The 19246-nt window shown below is 41.8% G+C and overlaps 1 protein-coding gene across 1 annotated transcript in view; it reads left to right on the top strand.

Moving 5' to 3' along the window:
- Positions 1-18766, top strand: part of LOC107966728 (ras suppressor protein 1-like) — a 118897-nt gene extending 100131 nt beyond the window's left edge. The window contains exons 5-8 of the mRNA XM_063780501.1: positions 9289-9453; positions 15957-16081; positions 18279-18369; positions 18637-18766. Coding sequence (XP_063636571.1) covers positions 9289-9453; positions 15957-16081; positions 18279-18369; positions 18637-18766 — 511 coding nt within the window. The remainder of the gene's footprint in view (positions 1-9288; positions 9454-15956; positions 16082-18278; positions 18370-18636) is intronic.
- Positions 18767-19246: the final 480 nt, after the last annotated feature.

The following is a 19246-nucleotide window of genomic DNA, read 5'->3' as shown; positions in this document are numbered from 1 at the left end:
TTTGTTTTTGGTAGAGGCGGCTTTCACCATGTTGGCCAGGCTGGTCTTGAACTCCTGGCCTCAAGCTATCTATCTGCCTTGGCCTAGTGATGCTATTTCTTAAAGGAGATGCTTCTTGGAAATTCGTTTAAAACTTTAGATAATTTTTAATGCATCACAGAACTCATTTTTAATGGCTTCTTAAAAATTGTTGATAAGTGCCACCTTATTTATCTGCTTAAATTTACATTTGGTTAAATAAGAATTTGTAATCTTTAGCTCCCAGGCTTGAATGGAACATGGTGTGGACACATGCAGATATTTTTAAATGGAATACCTTTCCCATTTCCATTTTTCGCTTTCTTCGTCAGTCAGCCTCATAGGCCAAAACCACTTGAATACAATTGATAACCAGTTAACAAACTAATGGACCTTGCATTTTGCTGTTTTCAGTCTGAACCCTCTTTTGTCTAATTTTTTGCTATTTCTTTAGCTTTTTTTCCCCTGCCTATATATTTTTTGTTCTAGTTACCTGTTTTTTTCTAAAATCTTAAGTTCCTACCCCTCTCTCTGAATTTTGCTCATCCTTCAGAAAGTTGAGATGAATGCTCATCTTTCTCTGTGAAGCCCTCCTTTTCATCCAACTGAACCAGCACTGTGTAGAAAGAAATACAAGGTACCCCACAGCCTGGGGACCATCAAGAACAACACCTATGTAATAACTTCAGCAGGAGATGAAAGGGAAAAGAGCAAATTTGTTGAACCCCCACTCTATATCACGTGGAGGAAACAGGTGTAAAGTGGTTAAGTGACCAGAACGAGGGAACGACAGAGCTTTCTGCATGGCTTCCAAGTGGCTGCTCCACCATGTCCCCTGCTGTCTCTGCAAGTGATATATGTGTGCACTTGTGCACTTGAGATGCCCCATCAGGTCAATCTAGGAGCACCATGGACGAAGTGTTCCTGTGGCTCTGGATCCTTACTCATTCCATTAGAAGAACAGGGACATTTCCTAAGGTTAAAAGCCATAGTTGTGTTAGTTCAAAGGGGAAGATCAAAGCTCCCATGTGGATTTGGTGGATTTTCCCAGCCCTGGGCCTCTTCCTTTCCCTCCCATTCCTGCCCTCCTCATGCAGTGACCCTAAAGATAAGGTCCAGTAGGAAGAGAAGCAGTCCAGTTTTGGCCTCTTGCTGGATTAATTCCTTTTTTTTTTTTTTTTTTTTTTTTGAGACAGGGTTTTACTTTGTTGCCCAGGCTGGAGTGCAGTGGCACAATCTCGGCTCACTGCAGCCTTAACCTCCAGGTTCAAGTGATCTTTCCACCTTATAGGCTCCTGAGTAGCTGGGACTACAGGCATGCACCACCATGCCAATCTAATTTTTTGTAGAGGTGGGGTTTTGCCCTGTTGCCCAGGCTGGTCTGAAACTCCTGGGCTCAAGCAACCCACCCATCTCAGCTTCCCAAGTGCTGGGATTACAATTGTGAGCCACTGCACCCAGCCTAGATTAATTCTTAATTGTAAAACAAGACAGAAACTAATGACAAAACATGCTTTTTATGTGTGCGTGTAAGAGAGTGCAAGATAGAATGTGACTTGCTTACTGTCTACCTCGTAATGTTAATAATCGAGGCTTACATATAGATATACATTCATATATATTATACATAATAAAGACATGTACTCATATAAAAGAGCCTAGATCACTCCTTTTATAACACTGAGCTTGTTATTCTCCATTGATGGGTTGAAGTTTTTTTTCATATTCTCTTTCTCTCTCTTCCCGGTGTTTTGGAATTTCCTGGGCATTTTTCCTACCCTTCCTTTTCTTACCCTTCGCTGGATGTCACTTCCTCCCCAGGCCACTGAATGCCATTGAATGCCACTTCCTTTCCTCTCAGCGCTGCTTCTCCCTCCCAGCTCCCCAGTTAAAGCTCTTTTTTGATGTACGGCTTTGCTGGAGGGGTAGCACATCAGAACTGGAGTGCAACTTAGAAGCGGTGTTCCTGCAAGAATTCAGAGTTCATATGTCCTCCTGAAGATGCTTTGGAAGTTAACACAAGATTCAGAAATTAACTAATTTTTATATCCTCAGAGGAGAAGAAATCTATGCTTGTCAGTTTTTTAGGAGATTTGTTTGGTTATGCATACACCTTTTTATAGCTCAGGAACATATATTTTTGCACGTTTGGCTTTATACACTAAAATCTACCTTATTACTTGCTTATACCTTTTTTCTCTAATTTTCATGTAATTGATTTTTCACATAGCTGCTGAAAGAGTAGGACCATTGTGTTGCAGTGAGTTAAGCCAGGGATATTTTTGTTTACTAAAATGACTTAGGCTATAGAATCCTGAGGCGGCTCATAATAGGATAGAGTGAGCATGTGCTTTCGGGACACAGGTTCTCAGTAAATACTTGTTGTTTGTTAACTGAAAGTAGCATTACCTTTGTTATTTATAAAACTAATAATATTTGGAGAACTTTGTTATTTATAAAGCTAATAATATTTGTTGGCCTTTCTTGGGGTAGATGCTTAGATATTTTGCTATTTTATGTTTACCTTGAGGAACATGTAGAACCTTTTAAATGAGAATTTGTTTCACTGTTTCATAAACTTTAAATAACCTAGAACTACTGTAATTCACTGCTTTAATAGCTGCTTTGGGTGAAATTCCATAAAATCTGTGAAGCCAGTTATCATTAGTATACTTTCGAATTTCAAACTCTTATGGTAATGTGTAATAAGTTCATTATCCACCTTGTGTTTTTGGCCAGAAAACAAAGGTAATTAATCACTATGACTACAAATGACCTTTTTTTGCATATAAAGTGCTTAGGAGGACTTGAAGGTAATTAATCACTATAACTACAAATGACCTTTTTTGCATATAAAGTGCTGAATAGTTTAATTATTCCTACGCGAGAGTGAGAAGATTCTTCTTTATGTAAAATCATTAAAATGGCATTGAGAACTATGATTTGCTGAAAGACTTGGCATGTCTATAATTAGTCTAGACACCACCTTTGTGCTGTGAATGGACTAATGTTCTCCAGTTATTATGGCTAGAGATTAAAAAGCCTGTGCTTTCACTTTGACCACGGATGCCCCAAGTCATATTTCATCTCGTTTCTGCTAATTTGTTTTTTTTCTCCCTTGCTTCATTCAGGCCAAAGTGGGGCACTTGTTTTTCAGTATCATATTCATCAAATGCTGGGGCAAGGAAATGTTTACTTTCACCATTTTCTCATAAGTGGTCCTTCCCTCTCCCGTATATATAATGAATAATCTCACTCATTTTCATCTATTCTCAGGTTTTTAGTGGTTTTTCTAGTAACTTAATTGTAGTAATGTAATATACTAAGTTATCTAAGTGACAAGCTCATTTTAATATCCTCTACCATCCTCTATCCTTCTATGCTTTATTTTAAAAAGCTGTAGAAATATACGACATTGTGAACATCTGACCAGGCATTTTCATTTGTTATGGCAACAGACAAAAACCTCCTTTTTTAAAAATAGCAGTATGTCAGGTTTTTAGAAGCAATGCTACTCAGCTTCATTTTGCTGTGACTCATTCCATGTGGTTTCTTTGGGGACTCTTTGGCCTGAGGGTTGGTGGCATTTTTGCATCCTGGAAATGGGCACGGCACAGTATGTTGCCTCCATTGCAGCACAAGGGCGGGCATGCCCCTGTGCCACCTGCTGTCCTAGCCCTGGCTGTGAGCAATTGCCTGTCCTAAGTCCTCCTCTTCATTCCCTTGCTGTAACTCACCATCCATCACTGGAAGCAGAGGTTCAGCCATCAGTTCACTTTTTTCAAAGAGGCTTTGTCCCCTGGCTTTCATGCTCTGGGCCAGCCCTAGCTCAGGAATCACTAGCTCTAAAAACATCCTTTGGTGCTTCTGCAAAAACAGTTGGGTGTAGTGCAGCCCCCAACTCCCCAGAAGTTTGGTGGAGATGGTGGGTGGAGGTCACCGCCAGATTTCATGCCCGTGCTGTGGATGGAAAGTGCCATGTGTTTGGAGCAGCTTCTGGCTTCCTGGCAGCCGTGGGTATGCGTTAGCATGGTGCAGGGTCTAGTGCTATCCTTCTGGAGCTGAAGAGAACCTGACTGTTGCTGGTAACCATATGACTCTAAAGACCAAAGTGTGACCCCCTGACCCTCCCGTGGGCTGCACCCAAGCGGACCTCCTGTCCTTATGTTTTTGCATTGTGCCTGCTGCTCCCAGAGTCTGTCGCTCCTTACAGCTTTGTTTCTTTGCCTCAAGGGCCACAAGATGCTTTTGCTCAAAAAGCCCCCTAATCAGCTGCACCCAAGCCGGTCTGTCTGTGCCATCACTACCACCCAGCATCCTGCCGTTAAGGCTCAGTGTTTTGAAGCTGAGCAGTATAGCAGGTGACATCTCTTTGTATGGCCACCCTTGGTCATGATGAATTTGCCACCGAGTGACTTAATTCAGTGTGCTAGGGAATTCAAGGCTTTTCTCCTCTGGAACGTTGTCCATCTTAAGCAATACTGATCTTACCATAAAATCCTGTGTGGGGAAGCAGAAGTTGACTAGAAAGGGTTTGATTGTGGCACCCACGTTGAACGTGTTAACTATCTAGAGTATCATTTGTTCCACTTCTCATCAATCCCCAGGCTCAGTAGGCGTCTTCATTTGGATAAGATTGATTATTATACTCATCGCATTATTGCATGGGGTAAGGGACATATGTGTTGGATCGATAATCGTGATGCTGCCAATGAATTAAAACTTTTCTGAGCCATAATATGGTTCCCAGAACAGCAACATCAGCATCCCCTGAGAAGTTGCTGGAAATTCAGATTCTCAGGCTTTACCCCAAACCTACTACTAAATCAGAAACTCTGGGATACCCCTCCATCTGTGTTTTAGCAAGGCCTCTGGTGATTCTGATGTCTCCGTGGTTTGAGACCCACTGCCATAGAGCAGGGCTGTCTAATAGAACGTTCTGTGGTGATGAAACGGTCAGTATCCCTGCCATGCAGTAGTGGAGCCACTAGACACCACATGTGGCTGTTGAGCTCTTTAAATGTGGCTGCTGTGACCAAACAATAGCATTCATCATTTTATTTTTGATTAATCTAGGTTTAAATTCAAATAGCTGCATATAGCTAGTGGCTGTCCATCAGATAGCCCAGCCCCAGAACACACCCTGCTAATTATTATTGTGTAAACTCCTAAAATGCTTTAAGTTGTTGGTTGTGGAATTATTAATTTTAGATCATAGAACAGAATTTTCCTTACTCAATTCAACAGAATTGAAACTATTGTTATAACAGTAGTTGATTTTGATTCTTCGTGTGGAGGGGAGATAGTTTGCGGGCTGCTGGCTGGTTGGGGGAAGCCTATTCTTGAGCTGATTGATTGTTGATTTTGTGAATGTGCATCAACTGTGCAGTGCCGGGTGGCTCATGCCTGTTGCAGATATAACCAATGGCCGTAGATACATGTCCTTTTAGGAATAAAGCTGTTGCTCAGGAAGGGGCTGTGCCAGTGTTTCGCACAGATGGACTCTGGTTTCTCCAGCCTGTCCAGCAAAGTGGAGGTGCTTCCAGCCAAAGAGAAGTTAATGAGCCCTTCAGGCACTTTGGGCTGCTTGTGGAACCTTCCAGAAACTGTGCTGCAGGAGTCAGGGGTGCTGAATTGCCAAGTCTAGGGCTGGCACATCAGATGGACAAAACTCTTGAATCACATTCAGATTCTTCAGTTTAGGAGACCTTGAAGGAAAAAAGGTCATGCCAGGTGTGTTAGGTGGAACTGCTGCAGAGCCTAGAAGAAACTTTGAGATTTGTCTCTGGGGTGATGTGACCACATCCTTGTCACCTTTCCAAAACACCAGCAGATGCTCTGGGACAAGAGCATCCCCAGCAGTCCTGTGATCCTGCGGCTAGAGCAAAATGTGACATTGAGGAGCCAGGGAATGTCTGAGTCCTTTGGGACTGTTCCCCCAAACCTAGCAACTGAAGTCTCAAACTTAAAGCAACCGTCTTTGGCTAGGCAGAAAATGATACTCAATTCTTTGTCAAAAGCAAAGTTCTACATGACTAAGCTTCCCAATTGAGGGCCCCATTTGTTGAATTATTTAAAGCCATATCATTGATTTTCATAATCCATCTCCTTTTAGAATCCTAGAATGTTAAAACAAAGTGGAAGAGACCTTGGAAATGGTCATAATCCAGTCTTCTTATTTTACAGAGGCCCAGAGAGGTTATGAGTTGAGTAAGGGCACACACAGCACTGTAGGGCCAAGGACCACATTGCTCTTCAGTTTGTTTGATGTCATAGGTCAGCTGGGGTCATAGGTCAGAAGCTGGACAGATTGATGAAAAAGGAACGTTTCAAAGACATGATAAGAAATATACTGACACGCACTATTAGGTTTTAAATGCTTCTTGCTCAGGCATCCTATAGCTATTTGGAAAATTCCAATAAAATATTTTGACTGGTAAGATATTGCAGTGGCCTTTTTGAAATAGCTAAAATTGTTCCTGCCACGTATGTATATGATTTAGTCATGACACAATTCATATTGCTAACTGGTTATTTTTTCTGGACAACTAGTTTGGTTGGGAGTAGTTTATATTCCAAGCACTAGGCCTGTTTCAGTTTATTGACTTTGATACCCTATCTTTTGTAACTTACTTTCCTTAAGTAACATTCCTCTCCTACTTTATCCCCAAAGTATTGAGATGCTATGTGTAAAAAGTATGGTGCTGTGCACCTAATCAGCATTCTCTAAGTATTGGTTCAAAGAGTGAATACCATCCCATCCAGACGGGTCTGCATGTTAATTTCTTTAGATTTTCACTATGACTGGGGGTTTAAAAAATTCTGTATATTAGGGAGAATATTAGCTGTGTAATTTTTTTTCTCATCTAGCTTGAATGGAGTCTTAAGCAAAAAATTCACATGCTCACCAAAAGGCTGGGAGAGGTTTTGTAAATTGAATATGAGGTTATTGTTTGCATCCACAAGACAAAGCCCTAAACCACATTTAGCATAATTTGTGGTTTTAAATTGGACTGATTTAGCAAGGAGAGTGAAATAATCTCTCATCCTGTCAAAAAGGCGATACCTTTAGACGAGCATTTAATTCAACTGGCAGAGTAACTTTGGGAAGATGACAGTAATTCTGGCTGCATTATTCTTGGTTTGTGGCTAATTTGAGATCATCATTTTCTCCTGATTTCACTAACTTTTGTTATTGCTCTTCAAACTAATCAGATAAAGGCTTAGTGGTAGCTGGAGGGTGGACAGTGGAGGGATGAGGTCTGTGGGCAGCTGCACTGTATATACTTTATGATCTGGGGGGAGAAGATGACATCCAGTGACCTAGAAGACACAGCCTGGTGATTTTCTTTTCCTTTGAGATAGAGTTTCACTCTTGTCACCCAGACTGGAGTGCAATGGCATGATCTTAGCTCACTGCCACCTCTGCCTCCTGGGTTCAAGTGATTCTCATGCCTCAGCCTCCCGAGTAGCTGGGATTACAGGCACCTGCCACCATGCCCGGCTAATTTTTGTATTTTGAGTAGAGTCGGGGTTTCACCGTGTTGGTCAGGCTAGTCTCAAACTCCTGGCCTCAGGTAATCCACCTGCCTCGGCCTCCCAAAGTGCTGGGATTATAGGCGTAAGGCACCACTCCTGGCCCTGGTGATTTTCTTGATAATTGCTTACACAAGGTGAATACCATTCATTTCCACAGAAGTGTTCCATGGAGTGTGCACCTAAGAATGTGCATTTGTGTCCATATTGTACAGGTAGGATTCCTTTAAATTCCTGCAGGTATCCAAGAGGGAGGGTTCTGGAGGAACTTCCAGCTATCAACAGCCACTTCAGGAGCTCACCCAGGGACTGCTCACTAGACCACTGCTCCCTGCCCATGTGCCCTAGTTCAGAGTAATCCTTATTCTTCGCAGTCCCTTCTTCCAGTGAAAACGTTTCTTTTACCTTTCACCAAGGCTTCCCTCTAAAAGAAATCAGGTCAGCGATACTGTAGACGTTTCAGAAAGCTGAAAATGATTACTCAAAACTATAATTAGCAATGTGCCTGTCCTTTTAATTTTGTTGCCCTAGGAGTTATCAATTGGTCTCCTTGAAATGGCTAGCTGCTTAAATATTTTAGATGTATGTTTGGCATTTTACACTCACCTTTGTACTGGTTCTGATCACAAGTGCTCTTGGGTCTGAGTTTAGGTCTGACTGCAGGCAAGCAGGTTGGTTTTCTGGCCTCCTGGGGCACCCCTGGAGGAAGCAGATGGGATGGGAAGTAAACCTGACTGATATGAGATATCACACTTTTTCAGACTGGGTTCCAGGTCCCTGTTCATGTTTTTAGTTACCTGGATAGTCTTGGTATCAGAGTTTACATGAACCATGGCCAAGCTTATCGCCCATACAAATGTTTGTAGAATGATTGAATAGCAAATGGGATAGATGAATTACAGCCTATGGAAAGTCCTTCTACTGCCAATTTATAGCTTGTACTTTTGAGATAAAGATGCCTTTGGCTTTTACATTTGTATTTTCAAGTATATATATGCTAGGGAAGGAGGAACCTTTCAGGTCCCCAGTGGTTGATTTTCACCTTTGATCTGCACACTAGTGTTCATAGCATGTTACTGAGTTGACTTTTTTATTTCCATATAATAACAGTATATCGATGTGTTGCTAATCTGATGTAACCTTTGTGTGTGCGTGTATGTGTATGTATGTGTGTATGTTTGTATGTGTGTGTGGTATTGCTCAAGATACATTACTCCAGAGGCCAAAATCAGAAACTAGGGAGATTGAATATTTCATTATTTAAAATTGAGCTAATATAATGCAATGTTAAGAGGACAGCTCTTCAGATACTGGGTTAAACAGCTTCAATGTACATCACCCAGGAAGGGATTTGGAGGTTGCTGTCTTTCTTCTGGTGGCAATGCAAGAAAACCGAAAGAAAAAAACAATTGCACTTAAAAGATCCTATATGACAGCTATAAGTGTATATGCTTCGTAATATTCACTTTTATAGGCTGCTATGGTACAGAAATTCTCTTTTGTGCCTTTTTGCTCTGTTTCCCTCTTCATTGTCTGTCTGAAACAAACTATGCCAAACACTTAGCTAATGATATACGAAGGAGCATTTCAGCGGCCACTCAGAAGTGAGTGACTGCTTATGAAAAACCCGTAAAAAATAAGTAAGACCGATAGGTGAATTCGATGGTCCTTTTGGAGTTATAAGTTTCTTAGCTTTGAAGAAAAACAAAGTGTGCTGCTGCCATCCCTTGCTAGGAGTTCCGTTCCCAGATTCACACTCAGCATTTATGTTTCCATGGTGGTGCCACCAAACACAGCAGAACTGAAGAATTTGGAAGTGCTCAAATTTTTAAATAACCAGATCGAGGAGCTGCCAACACAGATCAGCAGGCTTCAAAAACTCAAACACCTGAACCTTGGGTGAGTATCAGTGGAGAGGAAAGGATGGAGAGAAAGAGAGTGGAAGGGGCGTGCTGGGTAGGGCCAGGGGAGGGATTCCATTTATATCATTACACAGAAGTGGATTTCTAATTTCTTTTTGTGTTTTGGGTTTTAAAAAAAGTTTTATTGTTTTAATATATCCTTTTGGTGGCCTACATTAGTGAAGATTTGAGAGCTAATTGAGAAGCTAATAGTTGGCACAATAAGGAAGTTAAATTTTTACTGTATTTTGTGTCCAGTAAAATTTTATCTCAGTTCTGTTGACCAAGAAGGGACTTATTTGCATAGCATGAACTGACAGACAAGTTGTAGTATGGTTGATTTTTTTTTCTGTCTGTGTTAAATAGGAATAGTTTATAAAGCACCTTCATGCCATGGAGGGAAGAATATATTCCCTAATGCTGCTTCATTCATTTTTGCAATTCTTCTCTGTAGTTGAGAGGTGACAATCCTCTGTCTTTCTTTATGCAAAGGTGAAGAGAGGAGTTTTGGTTCAACTGAGGTTGCAGAACTGGGGAGCGGTAAATAATAATAATGATAACATGTCTTCGTGTATTGCTTTGCAGCACTTGATCCTCTTAACATTTGTGAGGTAGGGAAAGCAGGTTTTAGTGCTTTCATTTTATACAGAGGAAGCCAAGCCTTTTCTAAGGGGCTAAGGGACTGGGTCCTGGTCACCCCTGAGGTTAGTGGCCAAGCTGGGAAGAGAACCCCATGGTTCTGGGTCTAAAGGCTCCATCAGACTCCATTAATATGGTCTGGATCTGTGTCCCCACCAAATCTCATGTGGAATTGTAATCCCCATTGTTGGAGGTGGGGCCTGGTGGGAGGTGATTAGATCATGGGGGTGGAGCTCTCATGAATGGTTTAGCACCATCCCCTCTTGGTACTGTCCTTATGATAGTGAATGAGTTATTGCAAGACGCCTCGTGCTCTCCTTCTCCTGCCATGTAATACACATGCTCCTGCATTGCCTTCCACCATGAGTAAAGGCTTCCTGAGGCTTCCCCGCAAGCAGCAGCTGCCATGCTTCTTATACAGCCGGTAGAACCTTGAGTCAGTTAAACCTCTTTTCTTGTAAGTTACCTAGCCTCAGGCATTCCTTTATAGCAATGGGAGAACAGACGAATACATCCATAGACCCCAACCGGAACTGCAACATCAGAATTCCATCTTCATTGGCACAGCTATTAGATGAAACTGCCCACTCATGCTTCAGTCTCTGTGCAAAGTCGTATACTCATTAAATTGTAGCCACTAAACGCTCTGGTTAAATTAGTGATTGACGTGGAGTGGCAATAGATGCTGGACAGATATTTGCCAATTTTTTTATTTTTATTTTTATTTTTGAGACGGAGTCTTGCTTTGTCGCCAGGCTGGAGTGCAGTAACACGATCTCAGCTCACTGCAACCTCTACCTCTCAGGGTTAAGCGATTTTCCTGTCTCAGCCTCCCAAGTAGCTGGGACTACAGATGCACACCACCACACCCAGCTAACTTTTGTATTTTTAGTATAGACGGGGTTTTACCATGTTGGCCAGGATGGTCTCAATCGATCTCTTGACCTCATGATCCACCCTCCTCGGCCTCCCAAAGTGCTGGGGTTATAGGCATGAGCCACCGCGCCCAGCCGCGAATGACATATTTAAACACTCACAGCACTGCCTGCCTGGGGCCTAGGAATTGTCGGTTTTTTGGCACTGTTGAGTATAAAGTGTGAGGCAGGTGGCTGTAAGGTCAGAGGTCAGGCTAGACAGGGAATCCTGGATATCTGCTGTTCAGTGAATGAGGATTTACCAAGTTCCCAATCGTGTACCAGGCATTATTCTAGCTACTGGCCATCCAGCCCTGATGGAGCTTCCATTACAGTTGAGGAAACCAACTATAAACAAATAAATGTTTATAATAATGGCAGGGAATCAAAAGTGCTAATGAAAGTCCTCTGTGCTAAATAAACAAGCTCCTCATGGGCGTGGTGGCTCACGCCTGTAGCCTCAGCACTTTGGGAGGCTGAGGCTGGAGGGTCAGCTGAGGCCAGGAGTTCAAGAACAGCCTTGTCAAGATGGCGAAACCTCGTCTCTACTAAAAATAAAAAAATTAGCTAAGTGTGGTGGTGTGCACCTATGATCCCAGCTATTCTACCGAGGAGGCTCAGGCAGGAGAGACATTTGAACCCAGGAGGCAGAGGTTTCAGTGAGCTGAGGTCATACCACTGCACTCCAGCCTATGTGACAGAGTGATACTGCATCTCAAAAATACATAAGTAAATAAATAAACGAGCTCCAATTTTATCATGCTGACCATTGAGAAATTTGCATAGCCAAGTGGTGGATATGAGATATGGTCAGATTTTCCTATGAAAGATCAGTGTGGAGAAGAGGGTGGAGGGATGGAAACTAGAGGTTAGGAGACCAGTAAGAACATGAGCTTCATGTCCCATGTGAACTAGGACAGTGACTGTGGAGGCAGGGAGGGATTTTATATGAAAAATATACAGGTGGTAACATTGACAGTAACTGATGGGATGGAATGATACCTACGTTTCTGTGTTGGACAGCTGAAAAATAGAACAGATGGAGACAGGTTTGGGAAGCAAATAATAAGCTCAGGTTTTTTTCTGTTTGGTTTGAGGCACCATAGGACAGAGCCATAAACTTTTCTTTTTCTTTTCCTTTTTTTTTTTTAAGACAGTTTTGCTCTTGTTGCCCAGGCTCCAGTGCAATGGCACGATCTCAGCTCACTGCAATCTCCACCTCCTAGGTTCAATAGATTCTCCTGCCTCAGCCTCCCGAGTAGCTGGGATTACAGGTGCATACCACCACACCCAGCTACTTTTGTATTTTTCGTAGAGATGCCGTTTTACCATGTTGGTCATGCCGATCTCAAACTCCTGACCTCAGGTGATCCACCCACCTTGGCCTCCCAAAGTGCTGGGATTACAGGCGTGAGCCACTGCCCCCAGCCCTAAACATTTCTTTTTCAATGAATGCATCTTAGTTGCCTTCTTGTTCTCTTTGGAGTTGTTTGCATTTGGGGCTGTTGGTGCTTTATTGATTGCGTAAAGCTTTTTGTATTTAATCACACAGCTACATAGACGGAGTTGTCAAAGTTTGAAAAAACCTCCCAGTTCTTTGGGAAAGGAGCTAAGATGGGTTTCACTAAAGGATACCTCTGTCCTCAAATGGCATAAAGAATTATACCACACAGTGAGGCAAGTTATAGGGAGGACCTCCATGAGGTACAGGGTGCTTCCAGACACATGTCACCTTCATCAGTCACTTCTGAAATCTTTGCTCCTTACTCTCTCTCAGGCTTTTTTTTCATCTCAAGATAGCATTAATTACAAGCTCCATCTTGCCTGAATTACAAGGTAATACAACAAGCCAAGTACTTGCCATAATGTGCTTCACAAATTGTGACTTCATGGAGAATGTTCGTTGTTGCTGTCATTGCAGTAGATAGTCGTGGAGGTAGTTTTGCTGGGTGTAGTCTGTCTGGGTCGTTTTCTGCCTGAGAGGGGGAACCCACATTTCCATTTTGGTTTCCCCCTGCTGTCTGCTGTTTCTGGTGAGGCCCACTTGGTAGGACTGGACCGAGCTGGATCTGTTATGAGAAGCATCGATGACTAGAATGATTTTTATTGTCACAGTCCCTTCCACCTTTCAATATCTGTCAACTTTTATTAAAGTTTATTTTTAATTGGCTTTTAAGTATGCTCAAAGGGAACGGCATTAAGAAAAATAAGGGGCTTAAAGAAAAGGATAAAAGATAGTGTAGAAAAAAAATTCCCTTAACATCACACACCGGGGCCTGTCAGGGGGTGGGGGGCTGGGGGAGGCATAGCATTAGGAGAAATACCTAATGTAAATGACGAGTTGATGGGTGCAGCAAACCAACATGGTGCATGTATACCTATGTAACAAACCTGCACGTTGTGCACATGTACCTCAGAACTTAAAGTATAATTAAAAAAAAGAAAAATTCCCTTAGACTTCATTGGAGACACACACACAGACACAAACATGCACACACACCCACACACACACCACACACACATACTGCGTAAACACACACACCACCCCACCCCCACACACACCCCATACACATACCACACCATACCACATCCATACCCCCACACACACACCACACACATACAACACACACCACCACACCCTCCACACACACCACACCACACACACACCCCACGCCCACCCACACACATCACACACACACCACACCCCCTCCACACACCACACACACAGCACACCCCCCACACACCACACATAACACCCCCGTACACACACACATAACACTACACACAACACCAGATACACACACACACGACACACCCCCGCACACACCCACACACAATTGACCCTTCAGCAACACATGGGTGGAGGGAGCACCACACTGACCCCCCATGCAGTCGAAAATCCACACATAACTTTTGACTCTGAATAAACTTAAGTACTAATAGCCTACAGTTGACCGGAAGCCTTACCAAAACATAAATGTTGATTAACACATATTTTGTGTGTTATATGTATTCTATTCTGCATTCTTACAATAAAGTCAGCTAAGGAACAGAAAATGTTATTAGGAAAGTCATAAGGAAAACAAAGTGCATTTACTGTTCTTTAAGTGGAAGTGGGTCATCTTAAAGGTCTTCATCCTCTTCTTCATGTTGAGTGGGCTGAGGAGGAAGAGGAGGGTTGGTCTTCTTGTCATAGGGGTAGCAGAGGCAGAAGAAAAATATCCATGTGTCATTGGACCCAGGCAGTTCAAACCCATGTTGCTCAAGAGTCAATTGTACGATTTAAAAAATTTTTAAGTTGTGATAAAATGCACATAAAATGTACTGTCTGGCCAAGCAGTGGCTCACGCCTGTAATCCCAGCACTTTGGGAGGCTGAGGCAGGAGGATCACGAGGTCAAGAGATCAAGACCATCCTGGCCAACATGGTGAAACCTTTCTCTACTAAAAATGCAAAAATTAGCCGGGCATGGTGGCACATGCCTGTAGTCCCTGCTATTCAGGAGGCTGAGGCAGGAGAATTGCTTGAACCGGGGAGGTGGAGGTTGCAGCAAGCTGAGATCTCACCACTGCACTCCAGCCTGGACAACAGAGCGAGACTCTGTCTCAAAAAAAAAAAAAATTACTGTCTTTGTAGTATACAGTTCAATGGTGTTAAGCGTATTCACATTGTTGTTCAGCCAATCTCCAGAACTTTCTCATCTTGCAAACCTGAATCCTACACCCACTAAAATACATCTCTCCATTGCCCCTCCCTCCAGTCCCTGGCCATCACCATTCTAATTGAAGATAACTTTGAATTTTAACAGTTGTAGAAAAAAAAAAACATGACTTTCCCTCCTAAAAGGAAAAAATGAAATGAAATAAAGCAAAAATCTGAAAACTACAAAGCTTCATGTGTGTAGTTTCAGATATTATTACTACATTCATCAGGAAGTTTTTCTTTACAAGGACAGATATTTTGTGATGGTTTGAGTTTTTGTGTAAAACAATGATTAAATTTCACCACTGGAGAAAAATGACAACTAAGAAATTTCCAAATGTTTCAGGAATATATAAGCTCTCTAAAATTATTAGTTTAAATAGGACAACATACCACATCATCCCACTTATATGTGGAATGTAAAAAAGTAAACCTCATCGAAACAGGGAATAAAATGGTTACCAGAGGCTGGAGGGAGAGGGGAATTGTGGAGATGTTAGCCAAAGGACACGAAATTTTAGTTAGACGGGAGAAGTAAGTTCAAGAGATGGATTGTACATCATGGTGACTGCAGTCAATAACAATATGTAGTATATTTGAAAATTGCTAAGAGAGTGAATTTTAAGCGTTCTCACCACAAAAGACAAAAAAATGACAAGCATATGATATGAGGCAATGCATATATAAATAGTGTGATTTAAGGCATTCCACGATGGATGATACATATATCAGAAATATCATGTTGTACATCATAGGTATGTACAATCTTCATTTGTCAATGTAAATATTAAATAAATAATTTTTTAATTAAAAAAAAATAGGATGGGCATGGTGGCTCACACCTATACTCCCAGCATTCTGGGAGGCTGAGGTAGGAGGATGGCTCGAGCTCAGGAGTTTGAGACCAGCTTGGGCAACCTGGCAAAAACCCATCTCTGCAAAAAATGCAAACATTAGTGGGGTGTGATGGTGTGCACCTGTGGTCCCAGCTACTTGGGAGGCTGAAGTGGAAGGATTGCTTGAGCCCATGGAGGTCGAGGCTGCAGTGAGCCAAGATCGTGCCACTGCACTCCAGCCTGGGCAACAGAGCAAGGCCCCATCTCAAAAAAATAAAAAATAAAAATAAAGTGACTCTAGGATCATGGCACTCTCTTACACTTTCAGCCTGTGAAACAGAGGTGCCCTTGATAGTCTGTATAAATGTGTCTTTGGTGTCCTGATGTAGATTTTTGTCCCCCTGCAACAGCATGAACAGGCTGAACACTTTGCCACGAGGCTTCTGCTCCCTGCCAGCTCTTGAGGTTCTGGACTTGACTTACAACTCGAACGAAAATTCTCTTCCTGGAAACTTCTTTTTTTTTTTAAGATGGAGTTTCACTCTTGTCCCCCAGGCTGGAGTGCAATGGCGTGATCTCGGCTCACTGCAGCCTCTGCCTCCTCCTACCTCAGCCTCCCGAGTAGCTGGGACTACAGGCGTGCACCACCATGCCTGGCTAATTTTTGTATCTTTAGTAGAGACGGGGTTTCACCTTGTTAGCCAGACTGGTCTCGAACTCCTGACCTCATGATCCGCCCACCTCAGCCTCCCAAAGTGTTGGGATTACAGGCGTGAGCCACCGTGCCCGGCCCCCTGGAAACTTCTACCTGAGTAAGAAACTTTCAGTTCTATAAATCTCCTCAACACTATACTTTGCCTTCTCAGAGTGAAATTTATTTGCCAGGACCTAAACTCCAAGAGAAATTATTGGACAGAGATAATCTTTTCTTTAGAGACTCCTTTTGAATATTCCTTAGTAGCTCAGCACTATGTGCATTTGATATATCGTTATGTGACACCATTGGGCTGAAGTGGACTTAGTAACATCATATTAACATTCTGAGAGAGATTATATACCTAAATGAGATCAAGCCTCACATTTAGCTAGGAGACTTGACTTTCTTTTTAAATAGCATGCCAAAAAAAAGTATCCTCCCATGTTGGTATTAATTCTTTGCAGGATATTTGCCCAGGAAGTCCGAATCAGTTATTTATAAAAATATTTATTAATAAATCACTAACAGAATTCTTAAATTTTCTAGCCAGGATTCTTATTTCCAGCCTTTTAAAAAGTGCTCTTATTGACCTATTTATCCAGTACACAGGCATTAAGAAATTATTGGCCATAGGTGAACACACTTTATTCTTTTATATGCCAACAAATTTCTTGCTGAAGATGCTTTTGAAAATTAAAAAATGGTTTCCTCTGGGAACTCATGCACTATTTCAGACAAGGTTTGCTTCTCTTAAATGAGTGTTCTATTTCTTCAATTAGTAATTTATGTGGCATTCAGAAAATCTGAATTTTCTGAGCTGGTCTCTAAAATTTCACTTTTTACCTTATATACATTATCTCTATGACTTTCTCAAGCACATGAAACCAACTGTAAAATATTTTCTTGGGCAGTGGAACACCTGTTTTTATTATGTTACATTAACATAGAGTTCTGGAGTCTGAGCTCCAAAGATCACTTGAGGCTAGGAGTTTAAGACCAGCCTGGGCAACATAGAGAGACCCTGTCTCTAGAAACAAAAATTAAAAAATTAACCAGGCATAGTAGCATGTGCCTGTAATCTTAGCTAATCGGGAGGCTGAGGTAGGAAGATTGCTTGAGGCCAGGAATTTGAGGCTGCAGTGACCCACTGCACTCCAGTCTGGGTGACAGAACGAGACTCTGTCTCTAAAAAATAAATAAATACTGTTAAACAAAACATACCTCTAATTATACTCAGCTTTTTTGGTTGAGGATAAACAGATGCTTTAGAATTTTAGCCTTCAGTAGTTTGTAATCGTATTATCATTGTGTAGTAATTGTGAACAAATTTCTGACTACTGATATTCTGCTTAATTTCTGACTACTGATATTACTGCTTAAGTTAGGTTTTCTGACTGCTGATATTCCGCTGAAGTTAGGATTTACTCTGTTAACATCATGCCATTATTTTAGCCCCTTTTTCTTCATTTACTTTTGGCCTTAAGGCTGTAGAAACAAGTAGTAATAATTAGTCAGATTATGGAACTGATGAGCTGTGGTTATAGCCTCCATCACCAGAAAGCCTTTCATTAATTTTTAACACAGTGCTATTTACATAGAAAAAGGTCTATTTTAACATAGTTGTATTCCCTCGAAAGAACCTTTTTGCCCTAGGTATCCATAAAAGTGGCACAGTAGTTTTCTTTGTTTTACTTTGGATGAAAATGGAGAAATAAAAGTGAATCAAAAGTAATCTGTGAGAAAAATAGCAATCTTTTTTGAAAATGTGTTGAAACTCTGTGCCCCAAAATGCTAGTGCCCACATTGTTAATTGTATCAGTCCTCTTGGATATAGATGTTTTCCTGGACACACCAGCTACACAATAAGCCAGTAAATGTAAGTTTGACCTGCTTGTTATTATTGGGAGCCCTAGGTATGTCAAAGGCTTTTCACCAAGCCAGGGTTATTAATCAAAGCTGACTCCCTCGTATTGATCAGACCTCAAATGGTTGGGTTCCATGCCACCCTGTTTATATATTGCTGTTTAATTTGCAGCCACCCTGTGCGCACTCTATCTAAGTGACAATGGTTTTGAAATCCTGCCACCAGATATTGGGAAGCTCACAAAGTTGCAGATAATAAGTAAGTTATCTAAATTCTTAGAAAATCAATTCACTGCTGCAGCCTTGTAGGGGTAGAATCAAGTAAATCTGAGCAGAAGTAAGGTTTGTTTTGCAGGAATAAACCACTGCTTCTGATAGTGTTTCTTGATTATCCGCCAGCACTTGTAAATAAATGGAAAGGACTGAGCTGTGGTAGAAGAGAGGACGTGGAGGAGGATGAGAGTTTCTGTGGAGCACCTTTTAATGTGGAAATGTGTTGACAACTCCTTGTTTTCTTCTGTTTAGCTCAGCAATAGGGATAAAGACCTGATCTCACTGCTTAAGGAAATTGGGGAGCTTACCCAGCTTAAAGAGCTCCACATTCAGAGGAACTGCCTCACTGTTCTACCCCCAGAACTAGATAAAGTTGCTGATGAATGAACTTAGTTCTGGGTTTCATGAATAACAATTATCCCAATGTAGCAATTCTGAACAACCTCCCTCCTCTTCTTGGCAACTACTCTCCACCTAGACACCCAATGTCTCAACAATGACAAATGTTGAGAAACATTTGTCATTGACCAGAGTTCAGCTCTTATAGGTTTGACCTTCCCCGATGCTGTGTTCTGCAGCTGTAGTGTCCCGTGTCTTAGAAACTGCTGATGAAAGATGACCCTGCTCAGCTCCCTGCGTAATGTAGTGGAAAAAGCATGGGGTTAGTAGTAACAGCCTTATGCATGGGTCCTCATTGACTAGCTGGGTAAGCTTTCTGGGTCTTGGTTGTTATTGATAACTTTATCGAAGTATCACTCTTACTTTTTAACCCCTTCTTTTTTATTGACCTAGAAAAACTTTTAGCAAAGAATTAAAGTAGTTGTTACGGCTACTTGAAGTTGTTGATACCTCTGCTGGTCGTGAATT

Source organism: Pan troglodytes, chromosome 8 (genome assembly GCF_028858775.2).
Source record: "Pan troglodytes isolate AG18354 chromosome 8, NHGRI_mPanTro3-v2.0_pri, whole genome shotgun sequence".
Taxonomy (NCBI): Eukaryota; Metazoa; Chordata; class Mammalia; order Primates; family Hominidae; genus Pan; species Pan troglodytes.
Note: the sequence above shows the minus strand (reverse complement) of the source record. Positions and strands in the feature narration are given on the sequence as shown.